The sequence below is a fragment of the Dasypus novemcinctus genome, chromosome 31, assembly GCF_030445035.2.
Source record: "Dasypus novemcinctus isolate mDasNov1 chromosome 31, mDasNov1.1.hap2, whole genome shotgun sequence".
NCBI classification, from domain to species: Eukaryota; Metazoa; Chordata; class Mammalia; order Cingulata; family Dasypodidae; genus Dasypus; species Dasypus novemcinctus.
Genome location: NC_080703.1, coordinates 24,703,866 through 24,722,839, shown reverse-complemented (window position 1 = coordinate 24,722,839; position 18,974 = coordinate 24,703,866). Strand labels below are relative to the sequence as shown.

At 50.8% G+C, this 18,974-nt stretch overlaps 1 protein-coding gene across 8 annotated transcripts in view; it reads left to right on the top strand.

Annotated features, from left to right (window-relative positions):
- Positions 1-10,491, top strand: part of CNOT10 (CCR4-NOT transcription complex subunit 10) — a 73,127-nt gene extending 62,636 nt beyond the window's left edge. For 6 of the 8 annotated variants that reach the window (XM_004471115.3, XM_058290752.2, XM_004471114.3 and 3 more), the window contains 6 exons: positions 1,021-1,134; positions 3,931-4,061; positions 4,626-4,661; positions 4,858-4,985; positions 9,054-9,129; positions 10,048-10,491. In XM_004471115.3, the coding sequence (XP_004471172.1) occupies positions 1,021-1,134; positions 3,931-4,061; positions 4,626-4,661; positions 4,858-4,985; positions 9,054-9,129; positions 10,048-10,202 (640 nt within the window). In that variant the 3' untranslated portion in view covers positions 10,203-10,491. Of the gene's footprint in view, positions 1-1,020; positions 1,135-3,930; positions 4,062-4,625; positions 4,662-4,857; positions 4,986-7,399; positions 7,540-9,053; positions 9,130-10,047 lie in introns of those variants that run through there. The other 2 variants (XR_011647819.1, XR_009184242.2) reach the window with 2 other exon arrangements.
- Positions 10,492-18,974: the final 8,483 nt, after the last annotated feature.

The following is an 18,974-nucleotide window of genomic DNA, read 5'->3' as shown; positions in this document are numbered from 1 at the left end:
CATTGCAACAAAAAAAATTTTTTTTAAAGATTTATTTTTATTTCTCTCCCCGTCCCCCGCCCTGACAGTTGTCTGTTCTCTGTGTCCATTTACTGCGTGTTCTTCTTTGTCCGCTTCTGTTGTTGTCAGCAGCACAGGAATCTGTGTTTCTTTTTTTTTTTTTTTGGTTGCATCATCTTGTGTCAGCTCTCCATGTGTGCGGCACCATTCCTGGGCAGGCTGAACTTTCTTTCGCGCTGGGCGGCTCTCCTTACGGGGTGCACTCCTTGCATGTGGGGCTCCCCTACGTGGGGGACACCCCTGTGTGGCAGGGCACTCCTTGCACACATCAGCACTGCGCGTGGACCAGCTCCACACGGGTCAAGGAGGCCCGGGGTTTGAACCGCGGACCTCCCATGTGGTAGATGGATGCCCTAACCACTGGGCCAAGTCCACTTTCCCATCGTAACAAATTTTATCTTCACAAATGTTTATTCAGTTTAGGCTTTGTTCCTTGAATATTCATTTAGGATAATAGTACCTATTGGAATTAAATTTTTTTAGTTGCTCTTGATACTTGCTTAGTAATAACTATAGATTCAGAGGAAGAACCACTGTACAATCAGCTAAGCTTCATGGGTTTTTTAGTAAGCTCATTTTATTTCTTAGGAAAACCATAAAGATATATAAAGAAAGAATAAAATTTTGCCTCTCTAGCTTTATTTCCAGGATATTAAATGTTCTCTGGAAGTAAGTTCTCACTGTGGCATTAACTTCAATAGTATTTTTTTTATGGGCAAAAAATATGTTACAACTCCATGTGACTATTGTGGGGATGAACTGGATGACGCTAAAGAGGATTTAGGTAACTTCAGGTGGAATGTATACATCATCCTAGTTTGTCCCAATAGTATTGTGGCTTCTCATCTTTCTTGGTGTCCAGCTTGTCACAGCTGTAACTGGGGAGTCTTTCCTCTTTACAGGTCTAACCAGTGTCAGCTTTGGACCCCGGTCTTCAGCCCCTTGCCATTTGTGTTCCAGGTGCTCCATACTTGCCTGCAGTGCTTATGTGGCCCTGGCTTTGGGGGATAACCTGATGGCTTTGAATCACGCAGATAAGCTTCTCCAGCAGCCCAAGCTGTCGGGATCTCTTAAGTAAGTGGGACTTGTTGGGGTGGATGTTTTCAGTTTGTTTGTGGTGTGTGTTGCTGCTTTTATACTCTCCCCAAGTGGAATTTATATTTCATAGGGAGAGCAACTGATTAATAAATTTTTTAACTCAAGTCTTGATAATTGAAAATTTTGTTCACTTGTTGCACTTCAATCACTAAATGGAGATGGATTCACTCTACTGAGTGTTAGAAGGCTAATGTCCACTACCAGATCTGACTAGGAGCGTATTATATCATATGTCCCAAAATAAGGTGAGTCCTCAGGGAGAAGACCCCGGTTTTAACACTTTGGTTAACATTACAATCACAAAGCTCAAATTGTCCCAAGTAGATTCTTTGACATTTTTTGGAGAGTTTTTAACCTTGTCAACCATCTGTTAACTTTTTTCCTTCTGAAAGTCAAACATAATTCCTAGATTATATGATTTCTTAGCTAACTTCTGAGGGATTGGTCAAAGCCAATCTGGAATTTTTTAAAAGTTCTCATACCCATTCTGTCCTCAGCATTGATTCCTTAGTTAACAAGTTACTGGCCTTCCTTCTCAGGGAGGGTAAGCAGGCCTTGAGCAGCTGGCTGTGCCTGTGTACCACAGCAGCATCTGCCCTGATACTTGCTGCTTTCCACACACCTGGACAGAGGTTTGGTGCGTTATATGTCACAAAGACATTTCATTTGTTTTTTAAAAATGTTTTTAATTAAATTCACAGAAAGCAATTTGAAGTAACTCTCTGAATTAAAGGTTTGTATTTTGTAATGATTGTTGGTTTTGTAGATACTGCTTTAATGAAATTTTGAAAATACCTTTTAAAAAAAAAAAGATTTATTTATTTCTCTCCCCTTCCCCCCTCGCCCCCCGCCCCCTCCCCAGTTGTCTGTTCTCTGTTCTCTGTGTCTTTTCACTGCATGTTCTTTGTCCGCTTCTTTTGTTGTCAGCGGCAGGGGAATCTGTGTTTCTTTTTGTTGCGTCATCTTGCTGTGTCAGCTCTCCATGTGTGCGGCGCCATTCCTGGGCAGGCTGCACTTTCTTTTGTGCTGGGCGGCTCTCCTTACAGGGTGCACTCCTTGCGTGTGGGTCTCCGCTACGCGGGGGACACCCCTGCATGGCACAGCACTCCTTGCGCGCATCAGCACTGCACATGGGCCAGCACCACATGGGTCAAGGAGGCCCGGGGTTTGAACCATGGACCTCCCATGTGGTAGATGGACGCCCTAACCACTGGGCCAAGTCCGCTTCCCTGAAAATACCTTATTTCCAAATATATTTGCAGTTTCTGTTTCAGTTTTTTGTGGGTTTTGTTTTTGTTTAAGTATCATCTCTGTCAGGGCATATGGTGGAAAGACAAAATAAAAGGTCTTTATAGCCCCTGCTAGTTAGAGGAAATTGCTTAATAAAGAGCTCTTAGATGACTGATGTTCATAAATCTCAGGAAGTGGTCAAATTATAAGGAACTTAAGCTTTGAGGACCCATGATCCATGTGGACACTCAGGGGAGGCTAGCCAGAGGTGAGACCTGCGTGTGGGTCCTTTCAAAGGACGGGTAGGACACTGACGTGTGGAGGTGAGACCAGGTTTTGAGCCCAAGGAGACAAGGCCACAAGGAGCAATGGGGATTCTCTGCCCAAGAAACTGCCGTGAACAGAGGAATCTCTGGGGAAGTGAGAAGATTGGTTGGTTGGATATAGGAAAGTAAACCAAATTGTAGAGAGCTTTAAAACTATAAAAGTTGGGGAAGTGATTGGGCTTCCGCCTACCATATGGATGGACCTGGGTTCGATCTCTGGGGCCTCCTGGTAAAAAGAAAAAAAAAAAGGAGAAAAGCGTGCCTGCGTGGTGAGCTAAGTGCCTGCAGGGTCAGCCAGAACCCGCGCAAATGAGTCACGCAACAAGATGATGATGCAGCAAAAGGGAGACGAAGGGGAGAGTCAAAGTGAAGTACAGCAGAAACTAGGAACTGAGGTGGCATAGGTGACAGGAAACCTCTGCACATCAGAGGTCCCCAGATTCAAATGCTGGTGAATCCTAGAGAAAAAAAACGAGAAGACAAAAAGAGAAATAGATACAAAAGATCACACAGCAAATGGACACAAACTACAAAAACAGCAGGGCAGGGCAGGGCACGGGGGAAATACTATAAAAGTTTAGTTTTGTTTGTTTTGTTTTATTCCTGCGCAAATACTGTCATTAAGATTTTGAGAGGCTGGGGGTATTATGTTTAGTTTAAGGCTATTTTAATTTTAATCAGATGATCAAAGAGATTGGAAGAAGCAGGGTGTGGTAGAGCAGAGGAGGATGTGGGTCTGGTCTAGAGTTGGTGGTGTGAAAAGTGGGAAACCTTTGGAATAGAAGCGAGATTGATCCAACCGGAATTTGGTCTCACGCTGGTGCCTTTTGACTGTCCAGCAGCGGAGACTGGAGGAATCTGACTCTTAGACCCACAAGTGGGCTTCCATCCCGGGACTAGTCCTCACTTTAGAGCCTTCATCCCTTCATGGTGGTAATATTATTCTTTACGTACATAGAGAAGCATAACTTTGCCAATTTTGAACTCTTTTCTTAATATGTGTAATTTGTTCCACTTAGCTAATATAAATTATTTTTTGCGTATTATAAGATACTTTTAGAGATAAAATATAGGGGACTCTTATTAATTGTTCCATTTCAACTAAATAAATTTAGATTTCAATTCAAGGACCTGAAATGCATGAAGTATGTAGTTCCACTTGTGGTGTTTCTGTGATGACATATATTTCAGTGTGGAATCTGTCTTTTCATTTTAGGTTTTTGGGTCATTTATATGCTGCAGAAGCCCTCATCTCTCTGGACAGAATATCTGATGCCATTACTCACTTGAATCCAGAAAATGTCACTGATGTCTCCTTAGGGATCTCTTCAAATGAGCAGGACCAAGGTTAATGAGGGCACATTTGATCAAAGCTGGTCACCATTTCCACTGCCTTCCTGTCATAATTCAGGATGTGTGAACATTTAAGAGCACAGCGTAAAGGGAAGGAAGTTGTAGGTTGGCTTTCCATGTTTGGGGCTTCACTTGTTTTATAGTGATTGCTTGCTATGTAGACCTGGGAATACGATTGCATGGTCTAAATTCTTACTTTTGAAAGCTGATAGTGTTAAGACGATTCATTTTGGTTCTAATACTCTTCTCTTTGGAGTGGTTCTACAATCCAGGGGAGAGTAAAATATTGCATTCAAAAGTCAGTTTTATATCTTGGCTGACGTTTTGGAAGAGGGAGACTGTGTGGCACTCACTTTATTAAAATGGAATTTCCAGGCTTACAGTAGTTTTAGGGTGGTAACATTTTGATGTCTTTTAATAGAGCTCCCACTTCATAAAAAGTAAATATGATGACAAATTGCTTTGATATTTGATACCCATTTCATAAAGAAAATTAGGTTTTTAGAAAATACGCTCTGTTGTCTCACCCCCTCAGATTTATTTTTCATGTCTTTGTAGGATCAGACAAAGGTGAAAATGAGCCAATGGAATCCTGTAAGTAAGGAGTTTTGTAAGTTCACAGTAAACATTTCAGTAACCTGGCCTGCATCCCCAGGTTTAGACTGGACCTTGAGTGTCCTTGTTGCCAGCCTGAGCAGCAGTGCTGTGCTCTACCCTGAGCAGCTCCCGGGAGAGGGGTGCTCCCTTGCCCGGGCCTGCCACCTTAACACCCTGTGCCCTTTCTCCCCAGCCGGGAAGCGCGCCCCTCAGTGCTACCCAAGTTCTGTCAACTCTGCCAGGACCGTGATGCTCTTCAACCTGGGCAGCGCCTACTGCCTGAGGAGTGAGTACGACAAAGCCCGCAAGTGTCTCCACCAGGTGAGGCCGGGGGCTGAAGCCCTCTGGAAGCAGCCCGCCAAGGGTTTGGCTTTGTAGTTTGTGAAGCTTCTGACTGGTTTGTTTAGCAGTGGGACCTTACCTTTCCAAGGTTCAAAATATTCTTGCAAGGTAAATCAGTGTTGCAAATGAACTTAGACATTTAATGGAGAGGTTTTCCCAATGATTTTAATAAATCAAGCTTTTTAAACAAAATACTGGAAACCATCGAAATAAGTGATACTGAAATAAATTATGTTGTATCCATACAGTGGAACACAGTGCAGCTTTAAACTCTATGTATTTATAGGGAAGGACACCTAAGACAAGTGGAAAGAGCAAGGTATAGAATAGTTTCTGTGTAATCGTGTGTGTGCGTAAAAGATCTCTAAAGAATACACCAGAAAGAGCTAACACTGGTTGCAGGGGTGGCAGGATGAGTGCTGTGTAGCTGGAGGGACTAGAATGGAAGACTTTCCATTGGATACTCCGGACTTTTTACTTTGGAATTGTGACACTCTTATCTATTCAGAAAGTTAAAGATTCATCCTTCAAAGGACAGGGTTCAGAAAGCTGGTACCAGAAAAGCTCCAGACACACTAAAGAAAGTCCTGGTAGTATGTCACGGAAGTAGGCTTTGGAATTCTACCACTGAAATGATGCGTCTTCCAATCACTCAGTTAACAGAGAGGTTAGAGAGCTGACTTCAGGTTGGCCCAGGCTTGGGAAAACAGGACGCCGTGGACACGGACATGGCCTTCGGGCCTGGTCAGGGCTGAAGACAGGCGGCCAGCCGTGATTATGGGTGCGGCTCCAGCATTCGGGGGTGACAGGTCTCTGCAGCTTTGCCAACACCATCAGTAATATACATGCACAGTTGGACACACTTCAAGGCAATATGGACCCACAGACTTCTATTAATTGGGATTTTCCCCCCTACTTCTAGTTCATGCTCAATGCCAAAAACATAAAATCATGTATATATACCCTTCACACCAAAATCCTGAAACTAACACAAACCTCCTTACCTAAAACTTTTAAAGATAATCACTGTTTACGGTTTGGTTTGTATCCTTCCAGGTTTTTTCCCAAATACATGTATAGTAATACTGATTTTTTTTTTCCCCCAAAAATAAAATTCTTTTTTGAGGGAATTGCTTTTTTTTACTTACTTGTTCAGGTGAACATTTTTCCATATCATAGGTAAGGGCTGATAAGTTTTCTTCACTTTTGAGCTTAACCAAAGTTGGATATTTCAAGTCTTACTCTTCCTTTTCCCTTTCCTTCCTTCCTTCCTTCCTCCTTCCCTCCCTCCCTCTCCCACTCCTGCCCACCCCCCTTCTTATGAATTTCTCATGAATGACATCCCTCCAGATATCTTTGTGTACCTGTAAGGGTCGGATGGCACCTTTCTGGTAAACGCAAAAGCTTAGCTCAGACTAGCTGAAACACAGAAAGCTATTTACTAGGTAACATCGTCAGGAAGTCTCGGGGCAGATTCCAGCAAGAGCTCTAGGAGCAGGAAACTCAGCTCTTGGCAGTCCCAAGGTTAGTTGAGAATTCCAAAGAGGGATCTATCTTTCTCTCATCTTCAGGTCTTAAGGAAGATTCTGATTTGACTTCTTTGGGTCACCTGCCTGTCCTTGACTATTTGTGGGCAGAGACCTATGCCTTTAGTGGAGGAGGGGTCCCACAGCGGGCAGCCCCAGCAGGATTTCACAGAAGAGGAGAATGAAACGATCCTCATTCCATTGATGCTCCTTCAGTAGCTATCTGTTGAGCACCTAAACCAAAGAGATCAGAGAGTAAATAAGCAGACATGGTACAGCTCTGTCCCCATGGCTTTCCTCAAAGGGGGATTGCAAGTTCAGAGGGTGTGCAGAATTTTAAGGCTTCCAACACAGAATGTTTGTGCCAGATGGTACATTCACCAGCAGCCGGTAAGGGAGCTCACATTCCACATGCTCACCAGAGTAACTGAAATGGAAATTAAACCTAATCTTAGGAGGCACGGTGGCTTCCAGAAATTGCCACCTATGAAGGGTGACCTTGTTGTGTCTAGAAGTGATGAGGCTTGCCATGTGGAGAGTAACAATTCAGCATCTGTTCAGCATTTCGAACCCAAAATTAGAAATGTTAAGTGATGGACTGGTCTAGGAACTAACGGGAACCTGTTTGCTATTTTCTAGGGATTGGGCTTACAAGTAAGTTAAATGGGCGAGAGTTGAACTGTTTCACTGTTCCCAGACACCAGTCACTGCAGCACAAAGGGCTTTTGATCTAAAGTGAAGTGTGCACAGTCCATCCCAGGTTCTCATACAGCAGGTGGCCATGATGGCTGCCACGCTGAGGAGACAGATGGGGTCAGGCCTGGCGCGGGGTCTGAAGGGGGTTTTGTTTTGGTCCTTGGTTTTTAGGTTAATCCAGTGCTGGACCTTTGTTAATTGGGAGGCCCACTCTGCCTGGGAGGGCGGAACAGTGATGTGAAGAGTTGGCAAGGGCTCCGAGTAGATGTTTCCGAGGTTGCCTGACCACCACTAACCATTCTGAACAGCCAGTAAGCAAAATGCCATTAAATCTCATAAAGTTGTTGCCATGAATTCTTCTATTTCAGAAAAAGCTGCAGACTAAGTGGTCAATGCAAAGAATAATACATGGCCTATGTTTACTATTCGGTTGGAGGGAAAATGGAGATTTTAATACCCACAAGATGACAATTTTACCTATGTAAAGCTAGGCCTAGAATTTTCTGAACTAGTTGTTATACCTCAATGATGTAGTGAGAGGAATAAAAGCCCTGCACCTCGTTCATGACAGACTTCTTCAGAGCAAGTGTTCCAGACAAGAAGTCCCCACTAGAATAGATTTTTTTCCTAGTGCTGCCAGGAACTGACCTTGGCCAAGACAACCTCCTGCAGTCACGCCTGGGCCTGCAATGGCATTTCCCCCCATTTTCTGCCTATCAGATATCGACATTGCAAGGACTAAGGAGAGCCTGTTGGCTCCAGAACTTTCCAAAAGAACATCTGTCTTACTCTGCATATTCATAGTACAGTTACTCTCCCCTATCATTTAGGTAAATTTGTTGGGTTATTTAATCATTTGCATGCTTGCTGATTGTCAGGTTAAATCCCTGTCCTATAGCCACACATACTCCCGGTCGATAAATATTTGTGAAAGTACACATTCTAGGTGCTTTATGATTAGATTCAGGAAAGAGGTAAAGCAGTCTGGAAGTAGTGGGCACCTGACACTGTATGGAAAAATAGGAGTTGAGGGGAAAATGGGGAAAAGACGGACAGACAGAGGAAATAAACCTCCAGTCTCAGCCCCTTTGGCAGAGGCAGCCAGGCTTCCTTTCCCCGGGCCTGGATCAGAAAGGAGCTGCTTCCTGAGGCTGTGGCTCTTAGTCTCATCTACAGAAGGGCAGCATGTAGCCTAAACAGCTTATTTTATTTGACTAAATTGTATTGTTTCAGTCCTTAAGAATGGGGAGATCAAATGTGCTGATTAGTACGTTTTTCCTGTATTACCAACTTTTTAAGTTTGAATTCTTGTTCCTGACATTGGCAAGTTGCAGTTTATAATACTAAGATGTCCCTTAGGAAAAGAAAATGGGCATGCAGGTTGATATAAGTCCAAGAGGACCTGACAGGTGGCTAGAGAGCAGGCTCAGGGTCTCCAGTTCCCCGTCTCAACCCCAAAAGCAAGTAGAACCAGCAGATGGACTAAGAACCCCAAAAAGCAAGAGGGAAGAACAAGTTACTCCATTAAGGATTCATTACAGATTAGGCAAGGGAAAATCCCTGCTGAATGACCTCCCTGAGAGCTTCCTGTCCAGCTTCACTGGTCAGCTCGAGGCGGAAGCAGCCGCGCGCCGTCCCAGCAGAACCACAGGTCGGCCGAGGGGGGGTCGTGTGCGAATGAGTCAGGTTTGCGTCTGTCATTGGTGGGCTGAGGAGTCGCCGTGTTTTGTTTTGTTTTACTTATTTTCTCTGCGTTACTGAACGTGGAGGTTTTGTGCCTTACGCTGTGGGTCTTCTCACGGGTGTCTCTCTGTTCTGTGCGAAGGCGGCCTCCATGATCCATCCGAAAGAGGTGCCCCCGGAGGCCATCCTGCTGGCGGTCTACCTGGAGCTGCAGAACGGTATGTGGTGCGCCTCACACGGCCCAAGGCCTTTCGTGTCCTGTTTCTCTCTTTGAAGTCAATTTTTGCCTTCCTTGAAGATATCACCCACCAAGAGTGTTCGAGCCAAAAATGTTTGTATAGTTCTTGGTATCTTCCAAATTCCCACTACTTGCAAGTTAAGCATATTTCCTTTTATCTGTGAAAATGCTAACAGCCTAATTACTGATGCCTAATTCATAGCTCTTAATTAACTTTTCTCTTAGGCAGCCAAATAACTCTGAGAACATGAGTCAGAATTCCAGTTGCTTGTGAGTTGTAGTGTTTTGAACACAAATGTTGTTAATGCGTTTTACAGTAAGCCAGTTCTTGTGGAGATTGATTGATTTATCCACACCTACATCCAGGCCATGGCTCCGGGGCCTAATAGAAGGCTCTAGGCCTTAAATAAGAGATGGTGCGGAGTAGGAAAGAGAAGTGAATGGGAGAAATGAGAAGGGACAGAAATATTAAGAGTTGTGAATCATACCTTGTTGATGAAGGCTCCCCTCTTTCTTAAGATGAAGAAGGGACACGCGGTGCCTTGCGCCCAGCAGGCCTCCTGAAAGGCACGGTCAAGGCTCCTGTGCGGTCCTGGATCCCACAGTATCCTGCTTCCGTGTGGCTCGCCTCTGCACAGTTAGGCAGCCTGGCCTGTACTTTGGAATCAGTGGTGGGCTTTTAAAAATCCCGTTGCCCCGGCCACACCCCAGATGACTGAAGTCACCATTTCTGAGGCTGGGACACAGGCATTCTGTCTGTGATTGCAGTGTACAGCCAAGGTTGCAAACCATGGCTCTTCTAGATGAGCTTTTCCCTCCCTCGCCAGATTTTGATGGCTAGCCTTGTGTGTGGTGGTATTGTCATGTGCTTTTCTTTTAATGGGAAGTGTTGTTATAGGTAACACCCAGCTGGCCTTACAGATCATCAAAAGGAATCAGCTGCTCCCTGCAGTGAAAACCCTCTCTGAAATGAGAAAGAAGCCAGTGTTTCAGCCTGTCCACCCGATCCAGCCCATCCAAATGCCAGCCTTCACCACCGTGCAGAGAAAGTGAGCTTTGGCTCTTGGGGAACTGTCCCCTGGACCCAGGGGAATTTTTACTGGCCTTTTTAGTTGCATCACAGCAAAATGAGTAAAAGACAGAAGGTGAAGGGTGCTAATTCTGAAGACATAATTTCGAGACAGTGCTACCCCTGACTTTTTTTTGCCAGAAGCTTATTTAAAATGAAGGATTCACAAATTTACCTCCAGCCATTTCTCTTTAACCTTTGCCAGACTATTAATTTTGAGACATAATGTGATGTATCTTTGTCATAGGCAATTAAAACGTGATCTTACCAGAACAGTCTTGTATAATAATTTTGTCTTTCTCACAGTTATTTTGGCATCTGAGATTTAGTGTTTTAATAGTTACTTGTAAGAGAGAGCAAGATCAGCAGTAGGTGAGTGGCCAGTGCAGAGGCTGGCGTGGAGGGTGGGGAGAAGTTGACGCATCTTAGGTCTAGTTAGGACTAAAAGGACCAGGCAATGGGTAAAGATTCATAGGGCTGCTAAAATCAGGTTAAGAAGAGATAAGTGATCTAAGGGGAATTATTTGCTTAGAAATTGCAAATAGGGCAAACCTAGTTCAGTGCATTTGTCTGGTTCCCCCTCCTATACCCTTAGGCAGAAGCCGTGGTCCTGGAGTCTGTTAGCTGGGAGTTCAAGGTCCCTTGCTAACCCCTTTGCAAATGCAAACAAGAATTGAAGAGCCTCTTGCCAAGGGGGAGGTATGTGTAATGGTTGTCAAAATTTGCCAAGAGGACAGACGCCATCATTATTTATTAGAGAAAAATCCCACACCGATCTGCTTTCCAAAACTTGGGTGACCCCTAGTTAAGATTTGGTAGATTCGTCACAGCTTACCACAAAGGAGCATCCCTGTCACCTAAGGCTTTTCCTTTCCTTGGTTGGAGGCCAGGTTCAGTTAGGGAGTATAACACACTGGCTGAACCCAGGAGGCGTCGGTGTTCCACAAGGAGAGAGGTGAGCGTTGGGAGAACATGTGCTTTATCTGAAACTTTATCAGAATTTATTCTGTTGTCGAAATCAAATGAGCGTTCCGATAGTGGTCTGTGCCTGGGCGGCACAAGGGGAGGAGTCCTCCACGCAGACTTGGAATGCCTGTGCACGGGCTCTGTTGCTCACTGCCACTCTGCGGCCGCTTTAGACACGGAGCAGATTCTTCCCACGTGGATGCCGAGAGCAGAGGTGGCCCCGCTTCTCGGGCCTCCTGACGCCAGCTGAGATGAGGCGGGGCCCCTCCCTTGCCTGGTGTTGGTCCCGGTTGGCAGCCTCTGCGTCCAGACTCCAGGCCAGCAGCAGTGCGGGGCCACACGGGGGCAGGGGCGGTGCCGGTGCGGGGCCACGCGGGGGCAGGGGCGGTGCCGGTGTGGGGCCACGCGGGGGCAGGGGCGGCGGCGGTGCGGGGCCACGCGGGGGCAGGGGCGGTGCCGGTGTGGGGCCACGCGGGGGCAGGGGCGGTGCCGGTGCGGGGCCACGCGGGGGCAGGGGCGGTGCCGGTGTGGGGCCACGCGGGGGCAGGGGCGGCGGCGGTGCGGGGCCACGCGGGGGCAGGGGCGGCGGCGGTGCGGGGCCACGCGGGGGGCAGGGGCGGCGGCGGTGCGGGGCCACGCGGGGCAGGGGCGGCAGCAGTGCGGGCCACACGGGGGCAGGGACGGCGGCGGTGTGGCCCACGCGGGGGCAGGGGCGGCGGCAGTGTGGCCGTACGTGGGCCTTTTCTGGAGAGAGAGCCCGCAGACTTCATGACCTGCTTGAGGCCACTCTATCTTTGGTGAACTCTCAAGAAATTAGAACTTTCCCTGGTTGCTGAGAACTTTCCCTGGTTGCTGGCTTGTCTATGAGAAAGCAGTAGTCATGGGTGACAGACAGGATGAGGCATTCGGCTGCACACAGGAAAAAATGCACCTGTGATATCCTTTTTTTTTGTTTTTCCTACCGCTTGAGAAGTGGGGAGGTGGGCACTGTGGGCCTTGGTTCTGGTGCTCATGTCCTCAGGAATTCTTTTTTTCTCTTTTTCCACACCACTGTCCTTAGCACTGGTGTTGCCGGATTCTATCTAGGTTCTTGGCTGTGCTGTAGAAATGAATTTCAAGAGCACCCTGGGTGAGTTAGGCCAGTAATTTATTCAGGTAGGGAGGGAAGAGAAATGGGAGAAAGTAACAGAGCAGGGGTCCCAGGTAGTGAGCAAGGGGATGAAAAGGGGTGAAGAGGGCTGATGTACAGGCTACAATTCCCCGTTACAGATTCTTAAGTCCCCAGGGTTACGTGCACGACCACATGGCAGAGGAAAAATGGCGACAGCGGCATACAGAGGACAGGACCGGTCCACAGGCAAGAGAGTAAGGCGAGAGTAGAGCTCAAGCCTCGAGGTTTGCTTTTAAATTACTAATTATTCCGCCCCTTGCTCATGGCAGGGGAGGGGGCTCCAGCTGTTTGCTGAGTACCCCACCCATCGATCCCTTAGTGAGGACCCCGTGATAAAGTTCCTAGAGAGCATCCGGGCTTTTCCTTGTTCCCAGGAAGAAGTCTTTGTCCCGGATGGCAGAATCCCGGGGCTGGGGGTCCTCCAGCAGCCCTCTTGGGGGTTACTGATGTCCACGTGGACTCTGCCAGGTTCCAGATCCGTCTAGTAATTCCGTCTTATTAGCCTGCCTCACTTGGTCTTCTGTCTCCACGGTCACAAGATGTTCCAGTATCATGTCTATTGAAGACAGTAAGAAGAGGGCAAGGGCAGCCAAAAAGCTTTTCCAGAACCCCCCAGCAGACCTCGCCTTTCCCCAGCAGCCATCCTTAGCTGGGGAAAGACTAGAAAACAAGTCCCTATCTGTGTAGGGCAGTGCTGCACCTCCTAGGAGGAAGCCAGGTAAGTATTTAAACAACCAGGTGAACTATACCCGCTGCCTTGTCAAGTTAATGTGCCAGCCTTGACCTGACAGCCCGTCTTTGACAGATACAAATTCCTCACCTCTGTGACGGCTCATATCATTCTGTGCCAGAAAAGGACTTCTTCCCACCCATTTCTCTGCCCCAATTTGTTAAAGCCACCTCTGATCATTGAAGCGATCTGACTTTTATGTTCAGAGGGTTTACCTGCCACTTCCCTGAAGCTTTTCTTCGCTTCCCCAACCTCTTCCTCGTTAGTGTCTCTCCTGGAAATACGGGTTCTTCTCCTGAGCTCACGGTGTGTGGAGGGCGTGGGCATCGCCCTCAAAGGATGGCATCTTACTTGCTGGGGTGTCCGGTTCTGAAGAGCGAGCCATGGCTTCTCTCATCCACCCCTTCAGTGGTACCAGCCATTCTGCTGCACCGTTTGCGAAATGACACCAGGTTAACTTCATGTCCCCTTCAGGGCCCATAGGGTGGCCCCGTGCAGACCTCTGTTCAAGCCATGTCCTTGGCTGGCACCTAGGCCCAGCACCCTCCAATGGCCTGTCCTGAGCCATTCCACCCGTGGACACCACCCGCCACCCCAAAGGGCCACCCCGCTCTAACATGGCCTGATAGTCCACCACTTAGGGTCCCTTTTCTGACCATTCACCTGGGAGCTCTTCCACTTACTCAACCCAAGTGATTTTGAGCAAATGATTTAACCTCTCCGCAGGGGTTCTGACCCGTTCGTAAGTGTTCAGCTGCTGCACGTGCTGTGCAACTGGTGGACATTTAACACAGGGGAGTTCTCTTGGCCTCGTTGCCTGCAGCACCTGCTCGACCCAGTCACCCTCTCCACCCCTTCCTTCATCTCAGTATCAACCTCTCTGGGGTTCACCCATGCAGCCCCATCTTGGGAATCGCCTGGAGAAAAGTGACTGGTGGCATCATGGACCCTGGGGCCAGGCTGTCTGGCTTCAAAACTTGGTTCTCTCACTTCGCGGGGCAAATGTGATCCAGGCCAGGGTACGTGGCTTCTTTGCCTAAGTTGCCTCATCTGTAAAAGGGGGGTCACTGATAGTACCTACTCACAGGGGTGCAGCAAGGTTTGAGGGCTCAGCCATGGTGACTACTGCTTGACGTGCCTTGAACTCAGAATGTCCAAATGGCATGCCAGACTCGGCTCCTGGCCACTGTGGAGGTAGTGGGGGGGAGATGGGGGGGGGGGGCCGTGGGGAAGGAGGGCCTCTCGAGGTCAATGCCTCCTTCAGCTGTGTGTCTCCAGGGCCCGTGCACGACAGTTGCCCCATAGAACCCGGCATCCTAGGTTTCTCTTTCCACCTGCCTTGCCTTGCCCGGGCCCGCATTCTCACCGCGGCAAGTACCCGGTCTCCCTGGCTCAGGTCCCTTCTCCCCGCCTTCCCCCCTCACCACAGCCTTTCACTCCCACCCAGGGGCTCCCCAGCTCGGGGGCCCCCTCCTCAGGGGTCCTCCCCACACCGGGCTTCCTCGCCCCTCACAAAGGCCCCACAAGTCACCTTTTCACAGCCCCAGGACTTAGCTTCCGCCTCCTTCTCCGCCGGGAATTTTCTCCCAGTTCACGTGCCCACCTCCGGGCGCCTCCTGCTCTCACTGCCTCCCCAGGGCCCTGCCCTCCTCCAGGGGCACCTCGGCCCCAGCCGCTCCTCCTCTTCCCACCCGCTCACTGAGGGCGCAGCGCTCCCCCCGGGGCCTCTTTGGCCGAGCCCCTGTAACCGCCGTAATTGGAGGCCCACGCAGTCCACGTTCGTCTCGCATGACAGGGTCTGTGTCCGCTCTTCTTCCCCCTGCTGGGGTGCAGGCGCCGTGGCCCACGGGCTGCCGGATCGCGCGGTCTGGGGTTCCCCTTTCTCGGCCTAGCAGTGGCCCTTCTCCCACGTCTTTCCAGGTGGGCACGACCCGACGCCGTGACCCCAGGTTCACAGGCGCTCGGCCGTCCTCGGGCCTGTGGGCCTCGCCGTGAGGGTTACGTGGTGGCCCACGAGGCGGGGGCTCGTGACCAGTGCCCACGCGAGCCGGCCCAGCCGAAAGGAGCCAGATGCCCGCAAGAGCCACCTCCACGCCCGCTGGTCCCGGGAAAGGAGGGGGCAGCAAAGTAGGACGGGGGGCCGGCGCGGGAGAGGGGGCCCCGGGGGGCGGCGGCCCAGGGGACTAGCGCCCTCGCCTGGGGCACAGGGACTCCGGGCCCGGGGGGGATCTGGAGGGATTTGGCCAAGTGTCCCCGAGGGCCCCCGGCCTCGCCCTAATCCCGTCCACATTTCAGGCCACTTAGGATCGCATCAAATGTCAACGCCGGCGTGTAGGGACAAAGTCGCTACGGCGCGTGGGCAGCGCCCGGGTCGCAGGAGCGCAGGGGGCGCCCCCTGTGGCCCCGGCGGAGGCGCCCGGAGGGCGGGCTCGTCACGGGCAGGCGACGCCCGCGAGTGGGCCCCCCAGCGCGCCCCCGGCCCCCAGCACGGCCCCGCCCCGGCCTCCCGGGGGTCCCCAGCGCGCCCCCGGCCCCCCAGCACGGCCCCGCCCCGGCCTCCCGGGGGTCCCCCAGCACGGCCCCGCCCCGGCCTCCCGGGGGTCCCCAGCGCGCCCCCGGCCCCCAGCACGGCCCCGCCCCGGCCTCCCGGGGGTCCCCAGCGCGCCCCCGGCCCCCCAGCACGGCCCCGCCCCGGCCTCCCGGGGGTCCCCCAGCACGGCCCCGCCCCGGCCTCCCGGGGGTCCCCCAGCGGGCCCCCGGCCCCCCAGCACGGCCCCGCCCCGGCCTCCCGGGGGTCCCCAGCGCGCCCCCGGCCCCCCAGCACGGCCCCGCCCCGGCCTCCCGGGGGTCCCCCAGCACGGCCCCGCCCCGGCCTCCCGGGGGTCCCCCAGCGCGCCCCCGGCCCTCCAGCACGGCCCTGCCGCGGCCTCCCGGGGGTCCCCCAGCACGGCCCCGCCCCGGCCTCCCGGGGGTCCTCCAGCGCGCCCCCGGCCCCCCAGCACCGCCCCGCCCCCGCCTCCCGGGGGTCCCCCAGCGCGCCCCCGGCCCCCAGCACGGCCCCGCCCCGGCCTCCCGGGGGTCCCCCAGCGCGCCCCCGGCCCCCCAGCACGGCCCCGCCCCGGCCTCCCGGGGGTCCCCCAGCACGGCCCCGCCCCGGCCTCCCGGGGCTGCTGCGGAGACCCCCGTCTCGAGGCCGCGCCCGCCCAGGGGGGCGTCCAGGAGCCCGCGGCGGCGGGGACCCCCGGCCCTCAGGGCGGCGCGGGGAAGGGGTGCGGCGGGCACGGCGTGCGCAGCGCCACCTGCCGGCGGCACCGGGAGCGCGGGGCGAGGCGGGGGGCAGCGCGGCCCGCGGGGTCCCCGCCGGCCAAGGACGTGCAGCCCACCCCCGGGGGCTCGGCCGGGGCGCCCTTCGTGCGCGGGAGCCGAGCTGTGGCATCCGGGGCGGCCGGCCAGGGGCCCGAGGGTGCGGGAGAGGAAGCGGGGAGCTGCGGGAGGAAGGGGAGCCCTGGCGGGGTGCGCTCTTGCCAGCAAACGCGCCCACGATTTCCTAGAGCGAGCCCGGGTTCCTTCCGTGTGTGTCATTCCCTTTATTTCGTTTCCTTTACTTAATTCTCTTTATTTTACTTATTTCATTTTAGATTTGTTTCATCTATTTTACTTATTTCATTTTATTTTACTTATTTCAGATTTATTTCAACTACTTTACTAACTTCATGTTTTACTTATTTCATTTCCTTTTGGACTTCTTTCATTTATTTCACTGATTTCGTATTTTACTTATTTCACTTTATTTTAGATTAATTTCATTTCATCTAGTTCCCTTCGTTTTTCTTTTCCTTTCATTTTATTTACTTTTATTTCTTTTCTTTGATTGTAACTTCATTTCATTTTACTATTTTTTTTATTTCATCTTTTAAAATTTGATTTCTATTTCATTATTTCAATTTCTTTTGATCTCATTTTATGTATTTATTTCATTTGATTTTTATTTTATTTGTAGGTGGGAGAAAAGGGTGGGTGCCTATTTCGCCCTGTTCTGAGGCTTGTGTATTTTGCTGCCTCCACATTTTAAGAAATCGTGAAACACATACTTTCTTAGCTAATCATTCAGGGGGTGTTTGGGTGTGTCATCTCCATAACTAAGTCCACAGCACCTTAAAGGCAGGGTTTTAAGTCATAACTGGCACAGGGCAGTATTTATGAGTTGACTGGAAGTCAATGAATGCTTCTTCAGCTGGCACAACGTATATATTTCAATGAACTTGTGAGAGTAAGCTGCAGACACGGTGATACCCCACCCTACAGACTGCAGCCTGTGTCTCCAAGAACAAGACAAGTCTCTGCCCAATCATAACCCAATTATATTAAATTATAGTCCCCAATACACAGTCCAGTCCATATTCACATTTCCTTCACTGCCCTTAAAATGCCCCTTATTGCCCTCCTCCCCCTGAGCCAGAATTCAATTCAGAATCACAGGGAAGCGGACGTGGCCCAGTGGTGAGGGCGTCCGTCTACCATGTGGGAGGTCCGCGGTTCAAACCCCGGGCCTCCTTGATCCGTGTGGAGCTGGCCCATGCGCAGTGCTGATGCGCACAAGGAGTGCCCTGCCACGCAGGGGTGTCCCCCGTATAGGGGAGCCCCACGCACAAGGAGTGCGCCCCATAAGGAGAGCCGCCCCATGCAATAAAAGTGCAGCCTGCCCAAGAACGGCGCCACACACACGGAGAGCTGACACAACAAGATGACGCAACAAAAGAAACACAGATTCCCGTGCCGCTGACAACAACAGAAGCAGACAAAGAAGAACACGCAGCAAATAGACACAGAGAACAGACAACTGGGGCAGGGGGTGGTGGTGAAGGGGAGAGAAATAAATAAATAATCTTTTTTTTTTAAAAAAAAGACTCACACATTGCATTTGGTTGTCCTAACGCTTTGGTCTTCTTGAACTGGGAACATTCCCTGCCCCCCACTCCTCCTTTTTGGTCTTTCATGGCATTGACAGTTGTGGCAACTCCAGGCCAGAGGTCTGGGAGAACTTTCCTCCAATCGGATGGGTTTTGTGATGACACATGCAACTTTTACAGGGAGGAAGGCCCATCATTTTCATTCACCACTGAAGCCCCATCCCCACCCAAACCACAGGACTGCGGGACTGTGGTTTCTGGAAAGTTCTCCACTCTTGCTTTCCTGTTTAGATTCCAGCATCCCTATCCCCACACTAGCAGTTTAGTATAGTGATGATTATGTTTGTAATCTGGTCTATTATGGGGCGTGATTATGATTAGAGCTTTGATTGAGCCACAGCATTAGAGCATTGAGTTCATACCCCTTGGTGGGTGGAAACTCACAGATAAAAGGCATGGCAGAGGACAGAGTTGGAGCTTTTGATGCAACGGTTCTTGATGTTGGAGTTTGATGCTGAAATCATTTTTTTTTTAAATAATTATCAGCAAATGAGGTTTTTTTTAAAGATTTATTTATTTATTTCTCTCCCCTCCCCCCGCCCCCACCCCCCACCCCAGTTGTCTGTTCTATTTGTTGCGTGTTCTTCTTGGTCCACTTCTGTTGTTGTCAGTGGCACAGGAATCTGTGTCTCTTTTTGTTGCGTCATCTTGCTGTGTCAGCTCTCCGTGTGTATAGCACCATTCCTGGGCAGGCTGCACTTTCTTTCTTACTGGGCGGCTCTCCTTACAGGGTGCGCTCCTTGTGCCTGGGGCTCCCCTACACAGGGGACACCCCTGCGTGGCAGGGCACTCCTTGCGCGCATCAGCACTGCGCATGGGCCAGCTCCACACGGGTCAGGAGGCCTGGGGTTTGAACCTTGGACCTCCCATGTGGTAGGCGGATGCCCTAACCACTGGGCCGAGTCCGCTTCCCAATGCT